Source organism: Ruditapes philippinarum, unplaced genomic scaffold, assembly GCF_026571515.1.
Source record: "Ruditapes philippinarum isolate M1 unplaced genomic scaffold, ASM2657151v2 ctg26_1_1_1_1, whole genome shotgun sequence".
NCBI lineage: Eukaryota > Metazoa > Mollusca > Bivalvia > Venerida > Veneridae > Ruditapes > Ruditapes philippinarum.
The window spans coordinates 441,325-465,914 of record NW_026865626.1 but is presented as its reverse complement, the minus strand read 5'-3'; the positions used below and the strand labels follow the sequence as shown (position 1 = coordinate 465,914).

At 34.1% G+C, this 24,590-nt stretch overlaps 2 protein-coding genes across 7 annotated transcripts; both read left to right on the top strand.

The window, feature by feature from the left end:
- Nucleotides 1-1,515: 1,515 nt before the first annotated feature.
- On the top strand, nucleotides 1,516-6,817 carry LOC132729813 (uncharacterized). Of its 3 annotated transcripts, none has more exons than XR_009625674.1 (3): nucleotides 1,516-2,977; nucleotides 3,141-5,126; nucleotides 6,216-6,817. XR_009625674.1 is itself a non-coding variant. In XM_060715641.1 (3 exons), exons 2-3 carry the CDS (start codon nucleotides 5,603-5,605, stop codon nucleotides 6,692-6,694), a joined length of 606 nt encoding a protein of 201 aa, XP_060571624.1. In that variant the 5' UTR covers nucleotides 4,937-5,057; nucleotides 5,588-5,602; the 3' UTR covers nucleotides 6,695-6,817. The 3 variants fall into 3 exon arrangements, 2 of the variants coding, with proteins under 2 accessions (XP_060571624.1, XP_060571623.1); XM_060715641.1 differs by lacking the exon at nucleotides 1,516-2,977 and adding an exon at nucleotides 5,588-5,729 and having other exon boundaries at nucleotides 4,937-5,057; XM_060715640.1 differs by lacking the exon at nucleotides 1,516-2,977 and adding an exon at nucleotides 5,588-5,729 and having other exon boundaries at nucleotides 4,962-5,126.
- Nucleotides 6,818-12,831: 6,014 nt separating this feature from the next.
- LOC132729810 (uncharacterized) lies at nucleotides 12,832-24,050 on the top strand. Of its 4 annotated transcripts, none has more exons than XM_060715634.1 (2): nucleotides 12,832-13,016; nucleotides 22,242-24,050. In XM_060715634.1, the coding sequence occupies exon 2, from the start codon at nucleotides 22,362-22,364 to the stop codon at nucleotides 23,088-23,090; it is 729 nt and encodes a 242-aa protein (XP_060571617.1). In that variant the 5' UTR covers nucleotides 12,832-13,016; nucleotides 22,242-22,361; the 3' UTR covers nucleotides 23,091-24,050. The 4 variants fall into 4 exon arrangements, with proteins under 4 accessions (XP_060571617.1, XP_060571618.1, XP_060571619.1 ...); XM_060715635.1 differs by lacking the exon at nucleotides 12,832-13,016 and adding an exon at nucleotides 16,205-16,546; XM_060715636.1 differs by lacking the exon at nucleotides 12,832-13,016 and adding an exon at nucleotides 21,442-21,532.
- Nucleotides 24,051-24,590: the final 540 nt, after the last annotated feature.

Sequence of the window (24,590 nt, the reverse complement as noted above, 5' to 3'; positions counted from 1 at the left end):
AAGAAATTTAAAATTGAAGTAGAATTTTGTAATGACTATTTTAGCCCGGTCTTTAGAAATGTCCAGTCTTACAGGATGTTTATATATTTTAATTGCTAAATACCTTGCTACTTAAGCAAACAGCGCATCTCATCATGTTGTAAAGCTTACAGTGAGCCGCAGTTGTTAACGTTTACAGCGTGCCGTAGATAGCGTTTGCAACGCGCCCCAGATGTAACGTTGAAAGAGCGCAGCATATAGCGTTTACAGCATACCGCAGATGGTAAGGTTTACAGCACACCGCAGATAGCGATTACAGAAAACCTAATGGTATAATGAAAAAATTAACAGCGCGCCACAGATAACGCTTACAGCAAAAACAGGTATAAATGTGTACAGCGTGCTGCAGATGTTAATATTACAGCGTGCCGCAGATAGTGTTTACAGCAAGCCGCATATGTTCACGTTTACAGGTACTGCTTATAACATTTAAAGCAAGCCGCAGATGGTAACGCTAACAGCACGCTGCAGATAAAGCTTACAGTAAGCCTCGGGTATTAATGTGTACAACGTGATGCAGATGTTTACGTTTACACAGTTAGCGCTTACAGCAAGCGGCATACGTTAACGTTTTTACAGCTACTGCATATAGCGTTTAGCGTTTACAATACAGCGCGTCGCAGTTGTTTACGCTAACATCGCACCGCAGATAACGCTTACCGTAAGCCTTAATGTGTGTAACGTGCTGCAGATGTTTATGTTTACGCAGTTTATCATTTACAGCAAGCCGCATATATTAACGTTACGGCTCCTGCAGATAGCATTTACAGCAACTGCAGATGGTTACGTTTACAACACGCCGTAGGTAGTGCAGCAAGCCGCAGATATACAGCGCGTCGCAGTTGTTTACGCCAACAACGCACCGCAGATAACGCTTACCGTAAGCCTAGGGTATTAATGTGTGTAACGTGCTGCAGATGTTTATGTTTACGCAGTTTATCATTTACAGCAAGCCGCATATATTAACGTTACGGCTCCTGCAGATAGCATTTACAGCAACTGCAGATGGTTACGTTTACAACACGCCGTAGATAGTGTTTACAGCAAGCCGCAGATGTTAACGTTTACAGCACGCCGCAGATAACGTTTGCAGCAAGTCACAGATATTAATGTGTACAGTGTGCTGCAGATGTTAACATTAACAGCGCCCACAGAAAGCGTTTATAGCAAACCGTAGAGGTTTAAATTTACAGAAGACCGCAGGTATTTATGTGTACAGTGTGCCACATGTGTTTATCTTTACAGCAAGCCGCAGGTGTTTATGTTTACAGCAAGCCTCAGCCGCAGGTGTTTACAGCAAGCCGCAGGTCTTTATGTTTACAGCGTGTCATATATGTTTATGTTTACAGCGAGCCACAGGTGTTTATGTTTACAGCGAGTCACAGGTGTTTATGTTTACAGCGAGCCACGGTGTTTATGTTTACAGCGAGCCGCAGGTGTTTATGTTTACAGCGTGTCATATATGTTTATGTTTACAGCGAGCCACGGTGTTTATGTTTACAGCGTGCCACAGGTGTTTATGTTTACAGCGTGTCACAGTTTTTTATGTTTACAGCGAGTCGCAGGTGTTTATGTTTACAGCAAGCCGCAGGTGTTTATGTTAACATAGATTCGCAGATGTCAACGTTACATCGATGTTTACTTTTTCAGCAAATCGCAGATGTACACATTTACAGCGAGGAAGATATGCTTACGTTTACAGCGTACCACAGATGTTTGCATATAGTTCAGACGTTTACAGCGTGTCACATATGTTTACTAGTAGTTTAAACTATATTTGGCAGGAACCTACAGCAATTTATAATCACTTAAGATTCTGTTTCCTGGAACTAGTGGAGTACCGGTAATATTTCGGGAAAGATATTCACGAGACTCGAACCAATATTGCTTGCTTGAGAGACATACAATTTTACTATTATGACACCGTCATCTGAAGCACAAACTACAACATGACAACCACAAAAAGAGGATATCGTCATTTTTGTTAGAGTTGTAGACAATGAATAAGCATACTATTATGCAGTCTAGTTTTTTTATTGTTTAGATATATAAGATTTAATGAAATATTTTCATCATTTTCTAACACTGCATTCCTCTATTGGTAATGAAGAACATGTAAAGGGAAATTTTGTATTTTAAAAATTGAAACCGTACGTGATGATGGTCAGTAACTTTGTGGTTGAAGCCGGTTGAAAAGTCATACCAGGTCGGACATTGTCCTCAATATAAAACAAAGAAAAACTTGCATAATAAATATTATAATATAATGTATCATCACAAACTAAACGGTCAGCGATCATTCTAATTAAATAGTTTAAGTTTAAATTGAAGAGAAGAGAAATATATTTTAACAGATGCTGGTAGGTCATGAACACTTTTATTTACTTATATTTATAATTATTTTATGACCTAATTTATTTATATATTGTTCTTTAAACACCACACTCCTTTATATTTTGTAATAAATTCTAAATATGAATGACTTTATTAAACCAGGCAAGCTTCCTTATTTCCTTTCTTTAATCAAAATTGTAAAAATGCTTTGCTCGAATTATTTTTAAGTACATGTGTCGCTCCTATAGTCCTTATATTTTTGTATGGCACGGAAATATACGACCGTTTCCAAATTTTCACGAACTCTCTCTATATATATATATTTATTGTATTTGGCAGCTTTGTAGTACTACATGATTTAATACACTTGTTTGACAAGAAAACCCCACATCTTAAAGCTTTAACTGCAGCGTTTAAATGAAATATTTACTTTTTGTGTTACCATTTTAGAAGATGAGTCGGGTTCCAGACCTGTCTAGCGTAAAAGCTGACCATTATGAAATTCCTATCGTCATGGCAACAGAGGCATCCTTAAGGGGTTACGCTTCCATTGTGACAGACTTTACGACTGTCAAGGTCGAAAAAACGCCATGGCCACTGAAAGGTAATGTTTCTCTGAAAACTTTGCAGTGGTAAAAATGTTTTAAGACTTTGCATTTTAGTTAGCCATACTTACTAATTCATGTTTTGGTTTATTTTCTTAATTTTTAACAGATTTTTTAAAAAGTTTGTTGTATTAATTCTTGGCACTTTTTTTTGCTTATAAGGTTGGCGTAAGGCAAGTGACGATACAGACATTATACAAGGAGAGGACACCGGAGAAATTTATTACAAATGGGAAAATAACATATACATTGCCGACAAAGTGCATGGTCGAAAGAACGAAATTGGTGTCATAAACAACAACAACAACAACATCTCATTACTTGGCAACGCCGACCAAAAATTATCAAGAACGCACGTTCTAGCTTGGGAAAGTACGTATCATCCGGATTGCGGCGAAGTTTTCTTTCCGAAAAATGGCGACGAGTTTGTTGTTGTTGTTGCGTTGCCAGGCGACGACATAAAACCGGAAGACTTCATAGCGTTCTTTTGTGATGGTTCATTCGGAATTCAGACTCACCCATTTGTATGGCATATTGGAATGTTTTCAGCGAAAGACAATGTTACGTTTCTAGGGAAACAAGGCCTGTTACACGCGTGCGTGTCTGTAAACTTTGTTAAAGAGTTTGGTCGTTTAATTTCCGTGCCCTTAGTGAAACCAGAGGAGTAGAAAAAAACTATTTAACATTTTATCAACAAGCTATTAAATCATACATGTTAACGTTATGTTTATTACATGAAATGCACAGACGTGAAATGAACGTTATATATATTGTGTAAAATTGCGAGAAATTATTTTTGAACAGATGTTTTAGGAACAAAATATTAAAGCATTAAATGTATTTTTCTTTAAAAAATCTATGATATTTTGACAGTATTTGTTCAGGTAAAAGACAAGCAGAATAGTTGACGTTATTTTTTTAACATAAAGTTCAGTAAAATCAGTAACACTCTTTAAATGATGACATCATACAATGTCATACAGTAATGGTATTTCAGTGTCATAATATCTCAAAAATGTGTTATATAATATGTGTTAAATACAACTATATATCTAATTTGTCAGACACAGCTCTTTTTCTTTCGAGCGCTGTATCATGTAAAAAAACTTGTATTCGCATTAAATGGGTACATGATATCAAGAAGTTTTAATGAAGTGACTTGTATAATACAGAGGGAGATCAGTTCAACAAATGTAAATTAGCTTGTTATCAATTGAAGTTATTATACCTGTAAAAAGATTACTTTGAGCACCTTTGTGTTTGAGATAACTGTCTCTCGATCTAGGTGTAGTGGGTGCATCCCTTACTTGGGTAATGCCCGGGTGCGTCCCTTACTGGGGAAACGCCTGGGTTCGTCCCTTACTGGGATAACGTCCGGGTTCGTCCATTACTGGGATAAAGTTCGAGCTTGTCCCTTGCTAGGATAATACCCATGCTCGTCCCTTGCTAGGATAACGCCCGGGTTCGTCCCTTACTTGGGTAATGTCCTAGTTCTTTCCTTACTGGGGTGACGTCCGGGCTCGTCCCTTACTGGGGTGACGTCCGGGCTCGTCCATTGCTGGGGTAACGACCTTGTTTCTTTGTAAGATACCAAATTACCAGTACTTGTTGTTCCCATGAAGGAAAAAGAAACGCGACTGGTTTGTATAAGCGTCAGATTTTTATGCTAATCAGACTATTATAAGTGTGTTTGATATCATAAGTTTAGTAACCACATCTCAACGAGGACATCAGTATTTTCTTATACATGCTGAGTGGTCTTTGAAGGCAAGTTTTACTGTATTTTCTTGTTACAGATATAACAGATGTCACATATCGTCACCTAAGTGCAATAACTGATTAACTCCTATTAAATTTATATGGACTTATTCTGTTACTGCACTAAAGTGACGATATATGTTTACCTTTCTCATCATTGTTATCATCAGCCGTTATCTCGGTTTGAAAATTAAATTCAGACTCAATTTTTTTTTTTTTTTTTGCTTTTGAACTTTACAAGTATGTATATAGGATGCCGGTATTGTGAGTGTGAAATGAATGTTAAATAGCGACCTCCTTAACTATTAAATACAAATTAAGGTGACGGTGGTTTATTTCATTTCATTTCATTTATTTTATTTTTAAAGGAATCACAATTGTTCGTTGAGGGTAAGTCTGATTCACTATATACCTAACATATATACATGTAGACTGTATTTAATCTATTTACAATTGATACCAGAGGTGGTTAAGTGGGCGGGGCAAGGAGGGTGATGGGGATGGGATAGTAAAAAAAATTTAATATTAGTAGTTTTTATACAGGTCAATTTGATCGTTTCGGATCAGATTCTACTTATAGCTTAAATTAATTTTTTGATGTCTTTAACGGCATGATAAATGATAAACATACGATAGATACTCGGCAAACTTCGGTTCTTGAACAATGTCGTTACTGTTTCCGGTCTATTCTGTTCATATAATACATAAAGTAGCGACAGATACCGATTTCTGGAGTGTGTTTTATGGATGGGTACCTTAAACACGCCCCGATTCTCATATTTGCATGTTTTGCATATTATATTTACTGTAAACACTCTATGGGAAAACACACATTTTAAAATTTTGTACAGGTTTTGATTCACGAAATGATGAGTAAAGGACCTTTCAACGTCCCGATAGCATTGGCTTCTAAGGAATCTCTACAAGGATTTGGTACTATTGTGACGGATTTTGAAAATACCAGGGTAGAGAAACGTCCGTGGCCAGTTGAGGGTGAGTAGCTTTGCGATGTGTTTGAAAATGTAGGTGATGCCGCACGTGCAGAGGAGCGTCCGTGACCGAGTTGTTAAGGTCGTCGACTTCAAACGACTTACCCCTCATCAGTCCAGGTATTTCATCTGAGGAAGCTATCCAGCTAGCTTACGGAACGTCGGTGGTTCTATTAAGATGCCCGTTCGTGTCTGAAATAATTTTCCTCCACCAGTAAAGCTGGAAAGTCGCTAAATGACTTATGCTTTGTTGTTGCGACGTAAACCCAACAAAGTTATGGTGTGCTATTCTTTCCCAAACCCAGTCAAAAAAGTAAATTATTTAAGTGTTCTAGTAGTAAATAGAAAACTTTGGAACTCAGCAACCGGATTGTGTCTTAACGAAATGGCGGAAGTCCGGCAATTTGTAGCCTCTATAATTATTGCCATTCTTATTTATTGTATAAAGAATAAATTTATGAGTTGACAAATATAATTTTAATCGCTACAGGTTGGAGAAAGGCAAGAAAAGGGACAGATATTATTCCAGGAGAGGACGTCTTCGAAATAACATACGCACGTAATGAGCAAGGTATTACCATGAAGAAAGAACGCGGACGTTTGAACGAAATAGGTCGTCTTACGAAAACTTCTTGCTCTAATGAAGAAGTGACGTCCGTTTTAGTACAGGAAATGACGTATCATCCAGATTGTGGAGAGGTATTTTTCCCAAAGAATGGGGATGCATTCATAGGTCTTTTTGCTCCTCCAGGGGACGATTTTGACCCCGCAACAGTGAGGGCATTTTATTTTGACGGAAGTTTCGGTGTTCAATGTCATCCGAATGTTTGGCATCAAGGCATGTATATCCTACAAGATGAGGCCATCATGAAGGGGAAACAAGGGCCGCTTCATTTATGCATCACTATCGATGTTGTAGAAGAACTAGGACAATATTTGAGTGTACCTTTACAAAAACCTTGTCAATAAAAATAATATTGTATACGAAATTAACTGCTTCATAAGTTTCAGAAAATGAAAATATTTTATTGCTATCATATTTCACATTTTTCAGTAAGAAAAGATTAAAAAAAAGTGTTGTTGTCAAAATTATCTTAGCGTGTGTTGTCCTGTACATAATAGTAATTCATTATACTATGCTAATAGCCTTGAATACCCTAGTAAGCGTTTGTCAAAATATGACAAATTAAATAACTCCAGGTTAGCTCGGCATATTTCGCCTTTCTCGTAACAAATGTCCAGGATTATTAGCAGTATGTTCATAGCATCCAAACTCGTCCTGTATCGAATGCAAGTTCATTTATAACGGTTACCCACCATCGTCGTTTTGTTGGTGTTGTTGTTGTTTTTTCTATTGTATCAGGGCCTGTATAAATAATTAAATTTTATTTCATTTTCCTTTCAACGTCATTATATCAATTAAATCTCGAACAAACAATCTTCGATCGTCAAAGTTTATTGTAGATGAACGCACACAAAATCGACGATTAATTTTTTCCCCTCTTTATCGGGAATTTTTTATGTAGATTTTTATTACATTTAAAATGCATCGAGCACGGCATACCATGAACGCATGATTATATCACTAGGGAGGTGAACCAGTTTGTATAAGGACATCAGCGGGATTCATTCTCCTTAAGGTGTTCCACACATTACATGCTCGCGTATGTTCTTGAATATTTCGCATCATTCAGAGCTGTCAAAATATGGAATAAGCGTCTAAATTACTTAGAGCAAAATTTTCAACTCGCCGCTTTTTGCACAAAAATTGAAATCGGGCACTGACGGAGTAAGCCGAAATCACCCGAGCTGTTCAAAAATTCTGGAGGGAATACCTTAACTAAGTTGATGAGTCAACCTAGTTAAATTTATTCCTTTGTTGTTCAAAACATTTTAAAATTTAAATCACGACTTTGACATATCTTTGAAATATAAATTTGTTATCAGTGCAGAAAAGATTTTTTTTAAAATCTGTATCACAACAGGAGAAGTCACAGTTCATTGACATACATAAAATATGTCGTCTTCAACATCAAAAAGAAACATCATAAAAGAAATGAAACGCTTGATTTTTTTTATCCGCCTAAGTTTTTTTTTTTAATCATTTCCACTGGGGTTTATTTTTTACATGAATGGTCTGAAAATATATTTGATGTAGGTCTGGGATACTAGCTTGCGTGCAAAATTTCAGATCATTCCCTAAATCCCTTTTTTTTTTTTTTTACTTTTGTTAACGTTCTTAACGTTTTTCATTGTAACGTAGGTCTAACTTGATATAAAAGAGTAATCTGATAAAACGGAGTAAGCAAATGAATTGAAATTTTTCACAAAAATTACTTGCTCAGGTTGCAAGATACAGCATTGACTGCTGCTCCCATTTTCTTCCTCAGGTGGGTGCCATATTAATTGGACGTTTCTGCGCTTCCCATCACGCCCTCAAATATATGGTGCGCCGACTAGAGTGATATCAAGCTTTAGCCAGGAGATGGTAGGCTTTCTTTGGGGATTCTTATTTTCTCTATTTATCGCCACATCAGCGTTGTTTGTGCCATGTGGAGGCTGTAAAAAGTCGCCCCGTACATTAAATCATAGAAGTTATATTTTCGATCCTTAAAGATCGCTCAGTGTGTTTGTGGTATTTTAGTACTTTTTTTGGCATTTTCTAATTGGATGGTTTCAATATTCCTTCTTGAATAATGTTAAATCATTTGGATATGTTGTCTGCTCTTAAACTTTGTCTTTTGACGTAATATCTGTGATATGCAGGCTTCATAACCTCTGATTTCCTTTCAAAATTCCATTTTGTTTAGTTCCGCCGATTGTTTTCTCGTTTAGGGCATACGCTTTCTATAACTTGGGGACCATACGCCGCTTTTCATGGAATGGCACGGAAGTGCTACATTGAAGGTTCCATGATAACCGCTTTATGAACACATCTGCGGATTTTTCTAAATTCAAAATTTTACCATTTCATGTTTAAATGTTGAATTCTGCTCAAGCCGGTGCTAGGGGGCGTGGACGGTAGTTTGTACTTGACAGCATGTCCATGAACATGCTCAATCAAACCGAGCCTGCAACATTTTCAATTTTGCCGTTCTGGACTTTCTTTTGGAATTCTTATTTTCTCTATTTTGTGTTATTTCTGCTTCATTTGTCTAGAAGCGTGTACTGCCTACCTATTGGTCTTTCAACCCACTATCCATGGCTCTTCTTTCTTGGGCCAGATCCACAAGGAGACGGACTCTGCTTCATGTGCTATGGAAGATATGGCTTTGTTGCGCGCTTGTCCTGTCACACCAATACATACATCTAAATGCTTGCCATAGTGATCGCGCTAGGAAGCCCCATTCAACCAACTTCCACTGGAAAGCACGAATACCTCCAACCTCTTTCCTTACAGGTATCCACAAGAGGCTGATATTTTACCAATTTCCTTTCATAACTATCTTCGAATCTTTCTTCCCATGACACTGTGGGTTCAAGTAAAACAAATTGTTTGCTAGCTGAAGACCACAAAACAATATCTGGTCTTAGTTTGGTCACAATTATTCCTCAAGGAACTTCAGTTCCTTCTTTAGGTCAACATCTACCTGACAGTCATTAGCAGTATCCTCTTTCTAGAATTTCCTGCTCGTCCAGTTTGACCTTCTCTTACAAAAGGAATGAATGGAAATTACATTAAAACGTATAATAATGTCAAACTATTTCAAGTCCCATCATTAAAAAGATTCTCAGTGGAAGACCCTTTTACAGAAAATTGAAAAAAAAAACATTGAGAAATAACCATTGCTGACACAGAAACAATAAAATGGTTAAAAGAGCCAAAATATAGCCTTACGTAAAAAATGAAAATGTCGTAGGTTCGGTTAAGTAAACGATTCTACTAAGATAATTTGATAATATTTTTTCCAAGATTAATGTCTCATTTGTTGTAAGTCAGAACACAATGCTCATGTCTGTTTTTTTTCCAGATTAATTATTTTCAGTGTGAAAAATGACCCAAATTTAAACGCTTTTAACTCAAATCAGGCTAAGAATGTCACCAAAAAAACAACAGACATTTGCGCTTCATCCAACAAATCGGATCTGGCGCTTAACCCAACAATACGAAAAGTCGCGCACACAAACCTTGTGCTGAAACCTACAAAAAATCTTACGAGTATCGCAACAAAACAAAAACTTTACTTTAACGGCAACTAAACAAAAACTTGTGCTTAACCAAACAAAACAAATTTGCGCTGATATCAACAAAACAAACACCTACGCTTAAATCATCAAAACAAAAACTTGCGCTGATATTAACAAAACATAAACGTGTGCTTTATCAAACAAAACAAAAACTTGCGCTTTTAAAAATCATCAAAACAAAAACTTGCGCTGATATCAACAAAACAAAAACGTGTTCTTAATCCAACAAAGCAAATAAGGCGATGAATCCAACGAATTAAAACAACAAAAACTTGAAAACTTGCACTTAACCAAACCAAACAAACAAACATTCGTACATGAATTATAAATTATTAAATATTGAATTGACAATATTATTATTAAGCGATGAAGATTATGTTGTTATTATATTTCACGTAAAAGAAATATTTGTATCTATCAATAAAACGCACATTTCAATAAAAATATCTTTCAACAATTTATGGTGAACGACCGAAGTTGTTTTTCTAAACCTGAGATTTTCACATAATGACAATGTTGATTTTTAATTAGTATTGTATACAAATAACTCCTATATACTACCTATGTTCCTTTAGCAAATTTTAATTTTCCCATGCGAATTATATTTTATGTATTTTTACTATTAATCAATGACGTGGTTTTAAAATACGGTAAACATTGTTACATAAAAGCGCAAGTGGATTATGAATTTATGAAACCTTGAAGTGGACACTGACCCCACGAAAGAAAAATAATTCAAACGAAATCTTGGACGCTCTAGCTTACTGGCAGTACAGTCAAACATGTGAACAAAGGATAGACCAAATATGGCCTTTCTAGACAAGTGGTCCTAATTTGGAGGTTACAATGATCTACTGAACCCATGAAGTGTTGTGAATAGACTGGCTTTTATTCATAGGGAGGTCTTTGTTCGCAGATGTTCTTTGTCACAGGTTTGACAGTATATAAACAAAGTCACCCTGCTCATCAGTTTACATGCTGACGTATTTTTTTTAAAGATTTATTGTAAATCAATAATAGAGTTAGCTTCAGAATAAAAGTATTTCGATCACTCAGAATTCCCCGCTAAATACGACAGTGCCGAGAGCAAATAATGCATTAAAAACTAACGTCCTTTTCTATGCCATACTCTTTATCGGTTGATTGTTTTTTCATGGGCTAGATCAAGTACAGGGTCACTTCATCTTGTGTTGATTCCGTAAATGTCAAAGTTATTTATATGAAACATAAATATTATACAAAATAAATTCCCCTACAATGATATTGCATACAATAAATTAACCATATTATCATCTGGCATTTGTGTTGAAGGGCTTAGATTATCTTAGTCCTCAAATCAAACCCGGGGTATTAACATGTTAAAACGAGAGAAATGTCATGTTATGAAAGACAACATTAGCTTTATCTTTCATTTCGAGTGTTTCAATAAACAGCTGTCGTCAATATTAAAATTTTCATAACATCGGTATGCCATCTTCAAAGGGCTTTATTATATTGCTTATGATTGGTTTAGAGGTAATGCATGCAAATTATGCGTGTCTGTATAATGCTACTTTTACATCTAAGTCAATCAAGAGGTTGCCGGCTCGAATCATGCTTTCAAAATACTGTCTGTCTGCCTCTTTCGGCATTATCAGTTTTTATCAAAGGTTTCCTTTTAGACGATTTTCATTTTAATATAAATATAAAATATTGCATTGTTATCATTTATACACAAACACTTCCGGATATCGCAGTTGTATAACTCACTGTTTGGTAAACGGACTTAAGATGTTCGAGTTAAATTTTAGAGCGGCACATGTTTTTCCCCGTGATGATGATGTGTTAAAGGCTGTATTTCTAACACACTCCTCTCAGTACAGTGAAAGATGAAATGTGTTTCGTCCGGTTAGCTCAATAGCTGTGAAACGCGTGATCCGGGTTCGATTCCCGGATGGCGCAAGTCACTTTCGTTGTGATTGATCCTGATTTTTTTTCTACGGTCATTCGCACTGTACCTCTGCAGAAGTTTAAGTTCCTTGTGAAAGTGAAAGCAACTAGTACTTGTTAACTGCTTGACAGCCTACCCAGTAACGATGCGGTGGCTGAACTGTGCTATGGAAAATTCAATGTGGCTTAGTGGCGTGATTTGGAGTGAAAACTACCAACACCACCACCACCACCATATGTGTGTCATTAGTTGTGCGAGAAACTTTTGCTGCTGTATAAAAAATGAAGCTGATAAAGTTCTGGTAAATAGGAGTCACCATGGTCGAGATTTCAAGGTCACTGATTAACATTTACGTGCCCCTTAACGCCAGGGACTTTGATTTTCTTTTTTCATACAGCTGGTTTGAAGTCTCCTCCCGACAAACTCGTTATATGGCCATTTCGGGGTCAGAATAAATCGTCCCATGGTATATCCATGAAAAACGCCAAGAAATGACTCTAAAACAAACCATACATAATTCTGCACGGGCTACCAACATGTATGTATATTATTTTTTAGAAGGCCACTTTAAAATTAAGATATGTTATTTGTTTTCTACGAGGGTATATCTTCATGTATTACCTTCTTTAAATAACGATATTATTATTATTGTGATTATTATTATTATTATAATTATTATTATTATTATTATTATTGTGAATATACATGATGTTATTAAGGAAATCATACTCATTAATTTGAGAAAAGAGATAATTAAGTCACGTGCGAATTATATAGTTGTACAATATCTTTTATGATAAATTGTATGAGTTCCTGAATGCTTTATTCCTATTGAAAAAATATAAGCATGGTATGTCATATGAAAATCAATTAAGTCTGAAAGCATCGCGTGATATATATACACTTGAAGAGCGCCATCTCGTAAACATGACGTTTTTATCGTTCCATATAATGACTTTTGATTGGTCCATGGGGAATTTTGAAAATTACACTATCCTGTTATTAAATTATATAGATTTGATGAGTTCTTTGAACGGAACACTTGACACTGGTTTATAACAATACAGGTCTGTGGTAAATAATATAAAAAAGATGACATACACCGAATAGCGTGGTCGATTTTTTTGTGAATGGAACTCGGCGACTTTGGAAACGTTACGACGGAATATATGAGTAAGTCATATTATAACGTTTATTTTTAATTTGTTTTGCCAAAATTTTGACTGTTTTTTGGAACATGATAATATATATCGATACAATAATATTTCTTACATTCATTATTTTCTTATTTAAGCGTGCTTTCGTTATGTCAGTTTTGTATGTCCGTCCGTCTGTCCGTGAAAAGTTATCCAGTATATGTGCTGAATTTTTACTTTATAAATGCAATAAATAAGTAATATAACATGTTTAAGTATATCTAAGAAGAAGATAAATATCACATTTTATTCTAAGACTTTTATTCTAAGAGGTTATTAATTAAAAATATTAAATTTAAATAAAAGGATTAATGGAAGTGTTCAACAAGTTGTAAACTTATCATCTTTATTATTTGACGACATTTTTTATTAATTAAGTAAATTTTGTAAAGTTAATATTGTACTCAAGAACTCGTCTTTTTTTTTCGGAAAAGAAAGCTTAAGAGAAACATGTACATTTCATTTTACCCCTAATTGATTATAATGCATGTTAGATCTACCTATCTTTAGAGCTCATCCCGTTAAGAATAGATATATTTAATTAAATTTTCTTTATGACTGTATTAACAGGTCACATTACCGTGGCCGGACGGACAGACAGACAGACTGACATCCAAATATCAACTTTATAACAAATTTACACCGTGTATTATGGATACAAATTTGCTTTTTCTCAGTCTACCAGGTCACACAATGGAATTTCATTTACACCAATTGACCGCATATAATATCAAAGCCTTAAACAGATCAATCTACTTAAAGATTAGGCACACTTGGGGCTATTATACATGCATTATGCATAAGTTAAAACTGTTATTGAATTTTACAAAAAGATTATCATTTGTTATGACAAGCGTTTAGTTTATAACGCTTGTCTTTGGTTTTCGATGATTTTGTTCTTCTTAAAAATCATATACAATGTACAAATCTTAATAAAGTATCTGTTCTGTTCTGTTCTGTTCATATTCACAAAATGCTATGCCTACATGTTATAATAAAAGACAGATTCGTGGTTACGATAAAAGGCAGATTTGTGGGTAGATACTTCCTAAATTATAACTCGTTGATTATGTACAAGTACACAGTCTCTTGGTCCCGGAGCACCTTTCTTGTATAAATACCATATAAAAATAAAGGAACTCCACTGAGTTTCAAAAGACTAAAAACATAAAATTTGAATTTCTTAAAGTGATAAGCCGGTGTACTTAAAAGAGAAAGGTATTTAAAGATAATTAAATATCCTGTATTTTGTAATTTAGGTTGTATACCACATTTAAGTGAAATTATATATATGTGTGTGTGTATAGTATATAATTATGCTTTTAAAACAATTTTCAAACATCGAAGAATATGTTAAATATGTACTGCAAATATTTTATATGTAATCATTTAAATATATGGTTTCATTTCTTATTGAAAAATTTGACTTAGACTTTAAAGAAAATAATTTTAATTACCTCCCTTTATTTACATGAAATGATACATTCGGCAATATCTTTATAAATAATGCTTTTTGGAACTTACAAAATTGATAAATCTTAATTGGAGCATCATATTTATAATATAAAACTATAAAAAATTGTGTTACAGGATCTTTAAGCTACTTAAAAATGTTTTTTGTGCTATCTTTAGCCCGGTTTAAGTAAAAAGCGTTGAACGCTTTTCAATTATGGATCATTTTTCCCAATGAGAATGATTATTCTGAAGGGATGTAGTGAGCCAATGATCTGGAACTTTGCATACAAGCTACTGGTCCACACTTGCACCAAATGGAACATTAGTCTCAAGAAATTATTTCCAGTCCCGTGACGTCAAAATACCTCATTGGAGTCCCCATAATATAAATATAATAGATCGCTTTGAACGGAATGGCTCTCTATCCCATACACCCTCAGTTAGTGTGCAGACATATAAACCGCGATCCTATGTCACTATTAATATTTGATTAATATTTTTTTCTGTCTGTCACAAAGAAATAGATTTTAACTAAATGACAATTCCAGTGTTCAAATAAAAAAGAATTAATATGGCGTCCCAAAAGTGCTGCGTAATTTTCTATTTTCGTGAAAATTACAAGAAAAGCTACTAAACAATCGTTCATGTCAGCAAAAAAGCTTTTATTTGCTTATATAATCTTAATAGTTTTGTCTATAACTGTATGTACAATACATCGGACCTTTGTTTGAATGTCTGTCTACTTGATTAAACATTTTGTATATATTAAACTTTAATGGTTTTACATTTTTGTATGAAGATATATGACGTTTTTTACAAATTGGCCACTCCAAATCAATTATTTTGTTTTTTATATAATTCAATACACAGTACTTGTAAAAAGCAAATTTACATTTTCAAGTTTATTTGGTAAAAATCGTAAGTTGCTTGTTATTTCAACAATTTAAAAAAACTATTAAATACGAAATTTGAGATTTTCGGTTTTGGTTATAGCAGTGCACGAATTTTAATTTTGCACCTTGATAAAAAAAAATATTTTTCAATTTCAATTCAATTTTTTCATGGCTGGTTGGAGTTTAAGGTCTTACATATATAAGGATGACATGGAACACTTTGTCAAATTAATTTATTGTTTTTCTTAACTTATTTCTACCTAATGTAAGATGCGAAAAAAAAAGAAAAAAAAAGAAAGAACTCCCCTACAAAATTATTCTGATAGTAATTTTATACTTAATCCATCTTTTATGTGAAAAAATGACCGTATAAATACAAAATGAAATCTCATTTCTTTTAACATATATTTTTATTAAATACCAAAGTTTCCAATTAAAGCTTTTATTACAGGTTAAACTGCCAGGAATAATATGACAAAACCATTGAATTTTACAATCACAAAGTTTGATAGAAAATCACTATTTAGGAAGCTAAAAATAATCATTTAATCCCAAAATCAGCTTTATTAACAGTTATTTTAAAGTTTGGAGATTTCTTAATAATGAATAATAGATATTTTTAACAGTTTTAAGAGAACTTGGGCCCGCGCGTTATTGACACCAACATGTTGCTATGACAATCAAGGGGCTTCTATAACCTGATTGCACGTGAGAGCGGCATGTCGGTTTAACTTTTAAGATCTGTTAACCCAGAGGGATAGTTTTAAGACTTAAGATTGAAGTTTAGGTCACTAATACGTCTTAAGAGGTTAGTAGACTTACACGTAGAGATTCTACAAGTGGAATTTAATGAAATCTAAATTGAATGTTTAAAACGTTTCATATAATATTTGGCATTGTTTACTTATTTAGAAATATGCGTGTTGTTGGGACGGCGAGATAGATTTGAAGTCACTTGTGTGTTTGGACCCTCGTCTATTAGTAATGTAAGAGGTGCTACTTGTGTAAATACGTAAAAGGCGGTTTTATCATTTATTTAATAATGTGACAAGATTGTAAGAAGAAAATTCCCCTCGAAATGTCATACGTCATTTAAGTATAATACAAGTTCAGCGGATTCATTGAATAAAAGGAAATAACTGGACGTACTCTAGAAAAGGTAGTTAAAATTTCATAATGACTTTAACGCACTTTTAAAATATAGTGACTATTTCATTATGATTCAAACGTTCTTTATATTTTATCAAAGGCAGCTAATATTAAATTTCATCATGATTTTGACGTAGGTTTTATTTTAATGTAATTTTTATATATCTTTATTATCCACTTTTAAATGTATGAAAATATTTTTTATTTATCTGTTTAAAGAATACATCTTTCAACATTAGGGTTATATTTTATTTTCGATTTTAATTTTATGACTTCCCCCATCCCATTGACAATGTCTTAAGTCATAAATTTGAAATATAAGTTAAGGTCTCATATCATTTTTCCCATGATATCTGTACAGTTTTTTTAGGCCCAATAAGATTTTTCAACTCCGATTTGATGAAATTGTAACCATCACCGCGACTTTCCATTCTGTCAACCATGACACGCGGAATATCTAGTTAAAAAGCTAATTCTATCCAAGTTAAATATTATGTAACAACAACAAAAAAATCTAAAATTGAGAAAATAACAACAACACGATTTTCACGACATCTTCTATAATAATGACAAATTATATTTTGGGTTAATTTTATACAAATGTATTCATCAAAAATACAAAATATAAATAAAGAAAGGCGGCAAACATAACGGCATGACCAGAAGTAAGAAAAAAATCCTGAACACAAATGTAATGATATAAATATGCCTACTTTAAGTGATTTACTTTTAAATTTAGTTAAATGCTGATTATTCAGGAGTATATTTCCTGCATTTTGTAGTCGGGTTACACTGAATTACTTTGTCCTTCACAACTGTTTGCTCGACTGTCGGCAAGGGAGGATGAATTATTTAATGTAACTAGCGTGTTGTTGGTCGGGAATCTAGTCCAGTTCTACCAGAAAAAGAGTACGGATGGGACCCCAGAGTATTCTTTCCCCTGTTACAACCGGAAATTCCCGAGACTTCCACGCAGTGCATTAAGGTTATCTTTTGAACACAACAAAATAATCACCAGCCATCCCCTTAACATGAGAAATCCATTAGTACAGGGCCGTTATTACAGCCATTATGCTCTTATTATAGACAGATCTTGTAATTATGTTATCACTCGAGCTAAACACCCCGCCCCACCTTCCACTCCTTTCAACCCGCAAAAAAATGAATAAATAAATAAATTGCTTCTGATCATATTCAATGTACTTATGTTTACTTCTTTAATTAGAATTTTTGTAACAACATTAATCGTGAACGTCTCACGCTAATAAACGATACTCATGAATAATTCATGTACATATAGAATAAAACTTCAAAAATGTGGTCTACCTGTGAGTCAATGACGTTGTTCAGTCAAAATGCTGACGACCTTTAGGGGGATTTTCAAGATTCTGTTCGCCGTAATCATGCGGATATTTTGTTTATAAATGTATATAAAATAGTCAAATTAGGAAGGAATAAAGGTCATAATTATGAAATTAGGAACTTTTATTTTTTATAAGTTTTCGAACCCTGTCATATAAGTTCGAGAGAAAAAAAAGAATTTTTGGTCACCCTGACGAACTGTTACTTTTAGTTACATTTTATTAACCTTTGTCGGCAACTGCAATCTATACATACGACCAGTGAAGACCAAGTTCGGCACCCCCGTACGGTCTGACCACTGTCGACACTGTGTGCTATACAGTCAGTACATAATTTGAAATTTCCCCTAAGTGATGAATGGTCATGTAAAGATTGAAAGATGGACAAGTCCGTTTAAGATACATTGTGTTTAGAGTGGCAAGTGTTAAAGTAATAGATAAATCGACATTAACTTTCGTACTGAATAAAAGAAACGATCGATCCGTCAAGTTTTCCACAAAAGGGATGAAGTGCGGTCTTTGGCCGTATGGAAAACCGTCTATAGACCAAGATGTGTGTGTTGTTTGTTTTTTCAGACATTCCCGATCTTGTAACATTAAACAAAATGTTATCACTCGAGCAAAACTTCCCGCCCCACCTTCCACCCCTTTCAACCCGCAAAAAAATGAATAAATAAATAAATTGCTTCTGATCACGTTCAATGTACTTATGATTACTTTATTTAGAATTTTTGTAACAACATTAATCGTGAACATCTCACGCTAATAAACGATACTAATGAATAATTCATGTACATATGAGCCGCGTCATGACAAAACCAACATTATGGGTTTGCGACCAGCATGGATACAGACCAGCCTGCGCATCCGCGCAGTCTGATCAGGATCCATGCTGTTCGCTTTCAGTTTTTCTACTTGTAATAGAGTTGGTAAGCGAACAGCATGGATCCTGATCAGACTGCGCGGATGCGCAGGCTGGTCTGGATCCATGCTGGTCGCAAACGCACTATGTTGGTTTTGTCATGACACGGCTCATATAGAATAAAAATTCAAAAATGTGGTCTACCTGTGAGTCAATGACGTTGTTCAGTCAAAATGCTGACGACCTTTAGGGGGATTTTCAAGATTCTGTTAGCCGTAATCATGCGGATATTTTGTTTATAAATGTATATAAAATAGTCAAATTAGGAAGGAATAAAGGTCATAATTATGAAATTAGGAACTTTTATTTTTTATAAGTTTTCGAACCCTGTGGTCATATAAGTTCGAGAGAAAAAAATAATTTTTTGGTCACCCTGACGTTTTGGTTATAAAACTGTTACTTTTAGTTACATTTTATTAACCTTTGTCGGCAACTGCAATCTATACATACGACCAGTGAAGACCAAGTTCGGCACTCCCGTACGGTCTGACCACTGTCGACACTGTGTGCTATACAGTCAGTACATAATTTGAAATTTCCCCTAAGTGATGAATGGTCATGTAAAGATTGAAAGATGGACAAGTCCGTTTAAGATACATTGTGTTTAGAGTGGCAAGTGTTAAAGTAATAGATAAATCGACATTAACTTTCGTACTGAATAAAGAACCGATTGATCCGTCAAGTTTTCCACAAATGGGATGAAGTGCGGTCTTTTGCCGTATGGAAGTATGCTTTAAACAACCGTCTTTAGGCTAAGTTGTATATCTCTATAATTTAAATAATGCTGCCATTATGACGAAAGCATTTTTGTCACATCATATTTATTTGGTAAACCTAATTACATTTCGCATTCAATTTGCATGTTGAATGAGACAATTCATTCCGATAGAATTACAAAAGACTAATCAATACCGCAAGCAAGTGGAGCTTTTAAACACTTACTGGGTAATTTGAATCAAATTTCGCTCTTTATACGGTGAAGTAGGCAAAAATTACCCTCAATAGTTATTCTATTAAAACAAACACCGAAGTGCTCTTTAAGAACTTTTTAAAATTTAGTTAACCCAATTTTTAGTTAGCAGCGATTATAAAGGACTTGAAAAGTTATTAAAACCCTGACCTTAAATCGGGAGAGAGATTTGAACCGTTAATGACCGTTGAAGATAAACAATATAACATTTATAAGTCGCTTAATAAATCCGTCAAACCGCTCTCCAACACTTAAAAACGGTAAGCTATAAAAACTTACCGACATTGTATTTTTAGCGCGTTTCACTTCAACTTGGGATTAAAACTGAAATAAAATATTGACATGACTTTTAACGATCTCTTGCGAAGCGAAATTTTATATGTATTAACAAACAAAGTATAAATATAAGATGACAAGTGGTTTGAACCTCGGATAATTTGTCAGGTATAAGGTATTGTATGCAGGTGAATCTTTAAATGTTCATTTATTTGTACAGAATGAGTCAATTTGTAGACTAAAGAATTTGACACTCTAGAAAATAAACAGAAGCGCTATAAAACGCCGATTCACTCATTAACAGAACTTTTATAATATTATGTCAAGATTTTACAGATTTTAATGGAAGACCATTGTGTAAATAAATCTCTTAGACTATGATATTATGAGCACAATTAGCGAAAATATTTTATTCTTATAGATATTGATAATATGTAATCACGTTTGTGTTCCGATTTAATTATTTTATTTTTAAATTCACGTTGTCATCACTGTGATTAAAACGTAAGCCACCAGAGTATTTATCATCATCATCATCATCATCATCATGATCATCATCATTATCATCATCATCATCACCACCATCATCATCAGCATCATCATCATCATCACCACCACCACCACCATCATCATCAGCATCATCATCATCATCAGCATCATCATCATCATTATCATCAACGTCATCATCATCATCATCACCATCAACAAAAACAACAACACCATCTTTTAAAGTGTTTTTTTTTTCTCTGACGTTGTCGTCATCATGATAACCGCCATTTTTTTCGTCATTATCGATCATCATCATCGTCATTATTATCGTCGTGGCCTTTCCTTTTTTTTACAACATCATCATCATTATCATCATCACCATCATAATCATTATCATCATCACCATTATCATGTGTTAATGGAATTGGGGAAAAACGTTACGAGAATGATCATGATGATGATGAAAATAAATGTTTATTAGCTATTAAACAGACAAATGTTCTTTTCTTATGTTTCCTTGATAACGCTCTTTATTAATCATTCCTCCTTTGCCGCAAAAGAAAAATTAATACGGCGATTTTATTATCAACAAACAGAATCAAAACAATTTTACACTTGTTTATCAGGACTTAGTTTAGCTTTCTTTCTTTACTGTATATAGCGACAATGTCGTCATTCTAACAAATTATTCAAAATTAAAATCATAATTCACCCTGCTTAAACTGTTTTTCTGATTTCATCATTCCCTTTCAATTCAGATTCTTTAATGTTAAACGAACGCATTGTCAGCGTTAATCCGTTAGTCTCCCTCGATCTTTCAATTTATTTTCCAATAGATAAAACGTTCGACAGCTAGTGTTCTTTTCATGTGCTCTTATCAGGGAAATAAATGCAATAAAAGATTGAATTAATTTTCAAAACCATTCCTGTATCAGGGTTAAAGTATCGCAAAATTTCGACACGGTAGTTCTATATTTGGTAAGTAATAAAACAATTTGCTGTTACATATGAATTTGACGTTCGTGATCGGAATAATCAAAGAACAATGAATATTTGAATACCTTGAACTTTTTAACTTTTCGATGCTTTTAGAAAAACGGATTGTTACATACCGGTGGAGAAGGTATCGCTAATGCATACCTTTGTATAAATATTGATACATTGTATAGTTTTATTTATTTTGATAAAATGATTGGACGTGGTAAATATTTATGACCAATAAATCTAGTGTTTTCCATTATTTATGTAAAACTGGGTGTTTCGTGCGCACTTTCGTTAAGTAAAAATCTAATTTGTAATTTTCTGCGTTTATCCAAGCATTAATAAAACGGGATAACGTGCCATAGATTAATATTTACATTATTCGTTTTGATGTCTAGAAGGTGTGTAGGAAAATTGTCTTTTAATTTTAAGGGTTAAGCAATGAAACATTTTTTTTCTTGATGCGATGAACGAAATGGATATTATATTTCGTATGGTCTACACTAGCAAACATTTATGTCAAAAGCAAAAATGATATAAAATGTATTATGGTATTTTATGATTGTCATCATACGTAGTTTTTGTTTTTTGTTAGGGAATAAATCTGCAAATCTTCAAATCACCTCTGCAAAAATGATGGTGTTTACAAATTTGAACCCCGTTACGTGACTTTAAATGTAATTTGTTTTTTTTTTGTATATTCCAGGTACCTAGAAGTAAGTTGTAAACGACTTTAAACGGAAAGAAAATATTGCAGGTGTAGGATTTGCAAACAGTGTGATTTAGATGAATAACATAACTGCATACGTCAGCGAAGTTTAACAAAATGAGTAACCGGAAGTCGAACAAATCCAAAGATGCGTATGGGTCAAACGTGAAGCGTTCCGAATATGATGATGGAATTCTACGGAACAATCAAAGAACCGGAAATAGACATCGAGTTGACATGACTTACTATGACAGGGCACAAAAAGTGATAATGAAAGATTTAGGAAAAGAAAGTTTGTTGTTACAAAATAAAATAGACAATAATAACCGTACGTTGGCAATGGGACTGTACGGTTCTAAATTGGGCGTGACTTCCGCTAAAAACCGGAAGTACACACCAACGTCACCGATGGGAACAGTGACATCTAGCGGTGGTAGTTTTAAACCTACTTACCTAAGAGCCTCAAGTAAGACAGACACTAGATTTCCATGGGATAAGGCTGATCTATCCGATCCTGAAAATATTGTAGAAAAGGACAGTTCACCGACACGGGCGCCGTCTAAAAGTAGCATGCGCTTTAAAACGCCATCTTCATCCGCGTATCCCGCCTCGAGAATTCAAACAGATGACTTTTTACAAAGCATTTTAAACGAAGCAATGAATGACGAACTACTTTACACTCAGCGAACCGAACAACAAAACACACCAGCTCCAGAATCATCTAGACCACAACATTCTTCAAGACGCAAATCAAAAACGCCAAGAAATAGATCCCTGATTACACCAAATGAGTCCATTGTTAATTCCCTGGTTAACGCACAGGAAGCAGATGAGGTTATTTACTAAATTGTAAGTTGTAAAGAAGCAAAGAAAAACAATAACAATGCTCTTGGTAAACTTTGTGATTTCCAAAATAGGTACTTTTTTTATTCAAAACGTTAGCAACAAATATAAATGAACAACACAGACGATAGTTAACAACAGTTTCAATGTGCAATCTGTGTTAAAGCGTGTATTCATTTATTTATATCAATAACTGATTGCCAGGAAGAACTTATCACAACCAGATATCTTAACAGAATTAAATACAGAAAGAATGCCAAAAATAATCGGTGATTTTTTTCATTACTTCCGGCAGATAATTTATTTAGGGACATTAGAGCTATGGATCTGAATAGAAATAATTATAATTGTATTCAAATTCATGACTCCGTGTATGAAATTACAATGTATGTGAGATCTCGGAAATTTAAATGTAAAAAAAAATCATGAAACTTCATCTCTTGTTTGAGAAATAATTAAATAGACTGAAGGAAATGTTAAACATTCTGGTTGGTACGAACAGTATAGTGAAGCATCTGTAGTTTTAATAAAGGATTGCAAGCGCGATAAGGGAGTGGATGGGGTCATAAAATAACGATAGGGAATAATGCATATTACGAACAAAGGGTTTGAAATTTTACTATAGACTGCAGGATGGATCTTGCGTCAACTTTTTGCGTATTTTTTTTCACTAAACAAACGTATAACAAGACGTTTCTCGTTATTTTTGAATCTGTGACTGATTCCTTGAAGATTGTAAATGGTTCAAGCAATATATGTGACTGGTTACCTGCAATTCGTGATTGGTTCCGAACAATAAATGACTGGTACCCAGCAAAATGTGGTGTGGAGTCGTAAATTATCATTGTTATGTTTTGTTATTGGCAATATTTTCATCGTTAAGAAATGCTAGTATGTATATCAGTTTTATTGATGTTTTTTGTTTATATATGTGTTCATAATAAAATATATGCAGACGTTTTATTTTAATCGGTTATATATTCATATAACTAAGGACGAACACTTATATATAATACAAATGTTAACTAATAACCCTGTCAATACACATCCAAACAACACTCCTCAAGCATTCAAAACAAGATTCACCTTCACTTCCACCTCTTAAAGCTGCACGCCTCTAGATGAGCCAAAATATTTCAAGAAAAAATATTGAGAAAAATGTACTCACATTTAAAGAAAGGTAAAAACATTCAAGATCCAAGTTAAATTTTACATGTTATGTGCGGTTTACGGCTGATTTTGCGGTATTTTATCACCATATTTCTACTGCGTTACTAACGCAGTAAGGATTGTTTTTGCATATGTCGACCACTTTCTGGTTATTATTTACTTGGATTGTAAGTGCCGACTGCTATATGTTAATTACTTTATTTGTTCAACTCACATTATTTTACTTTTAAATGCATTCCTTAAATTTTCATAAAAATTGACATGAATCTGTGGGCGCGCTGCTTTAAGTCTCAAAACAAACTTCACTACGACACAATATCGAAAGCAAATGTA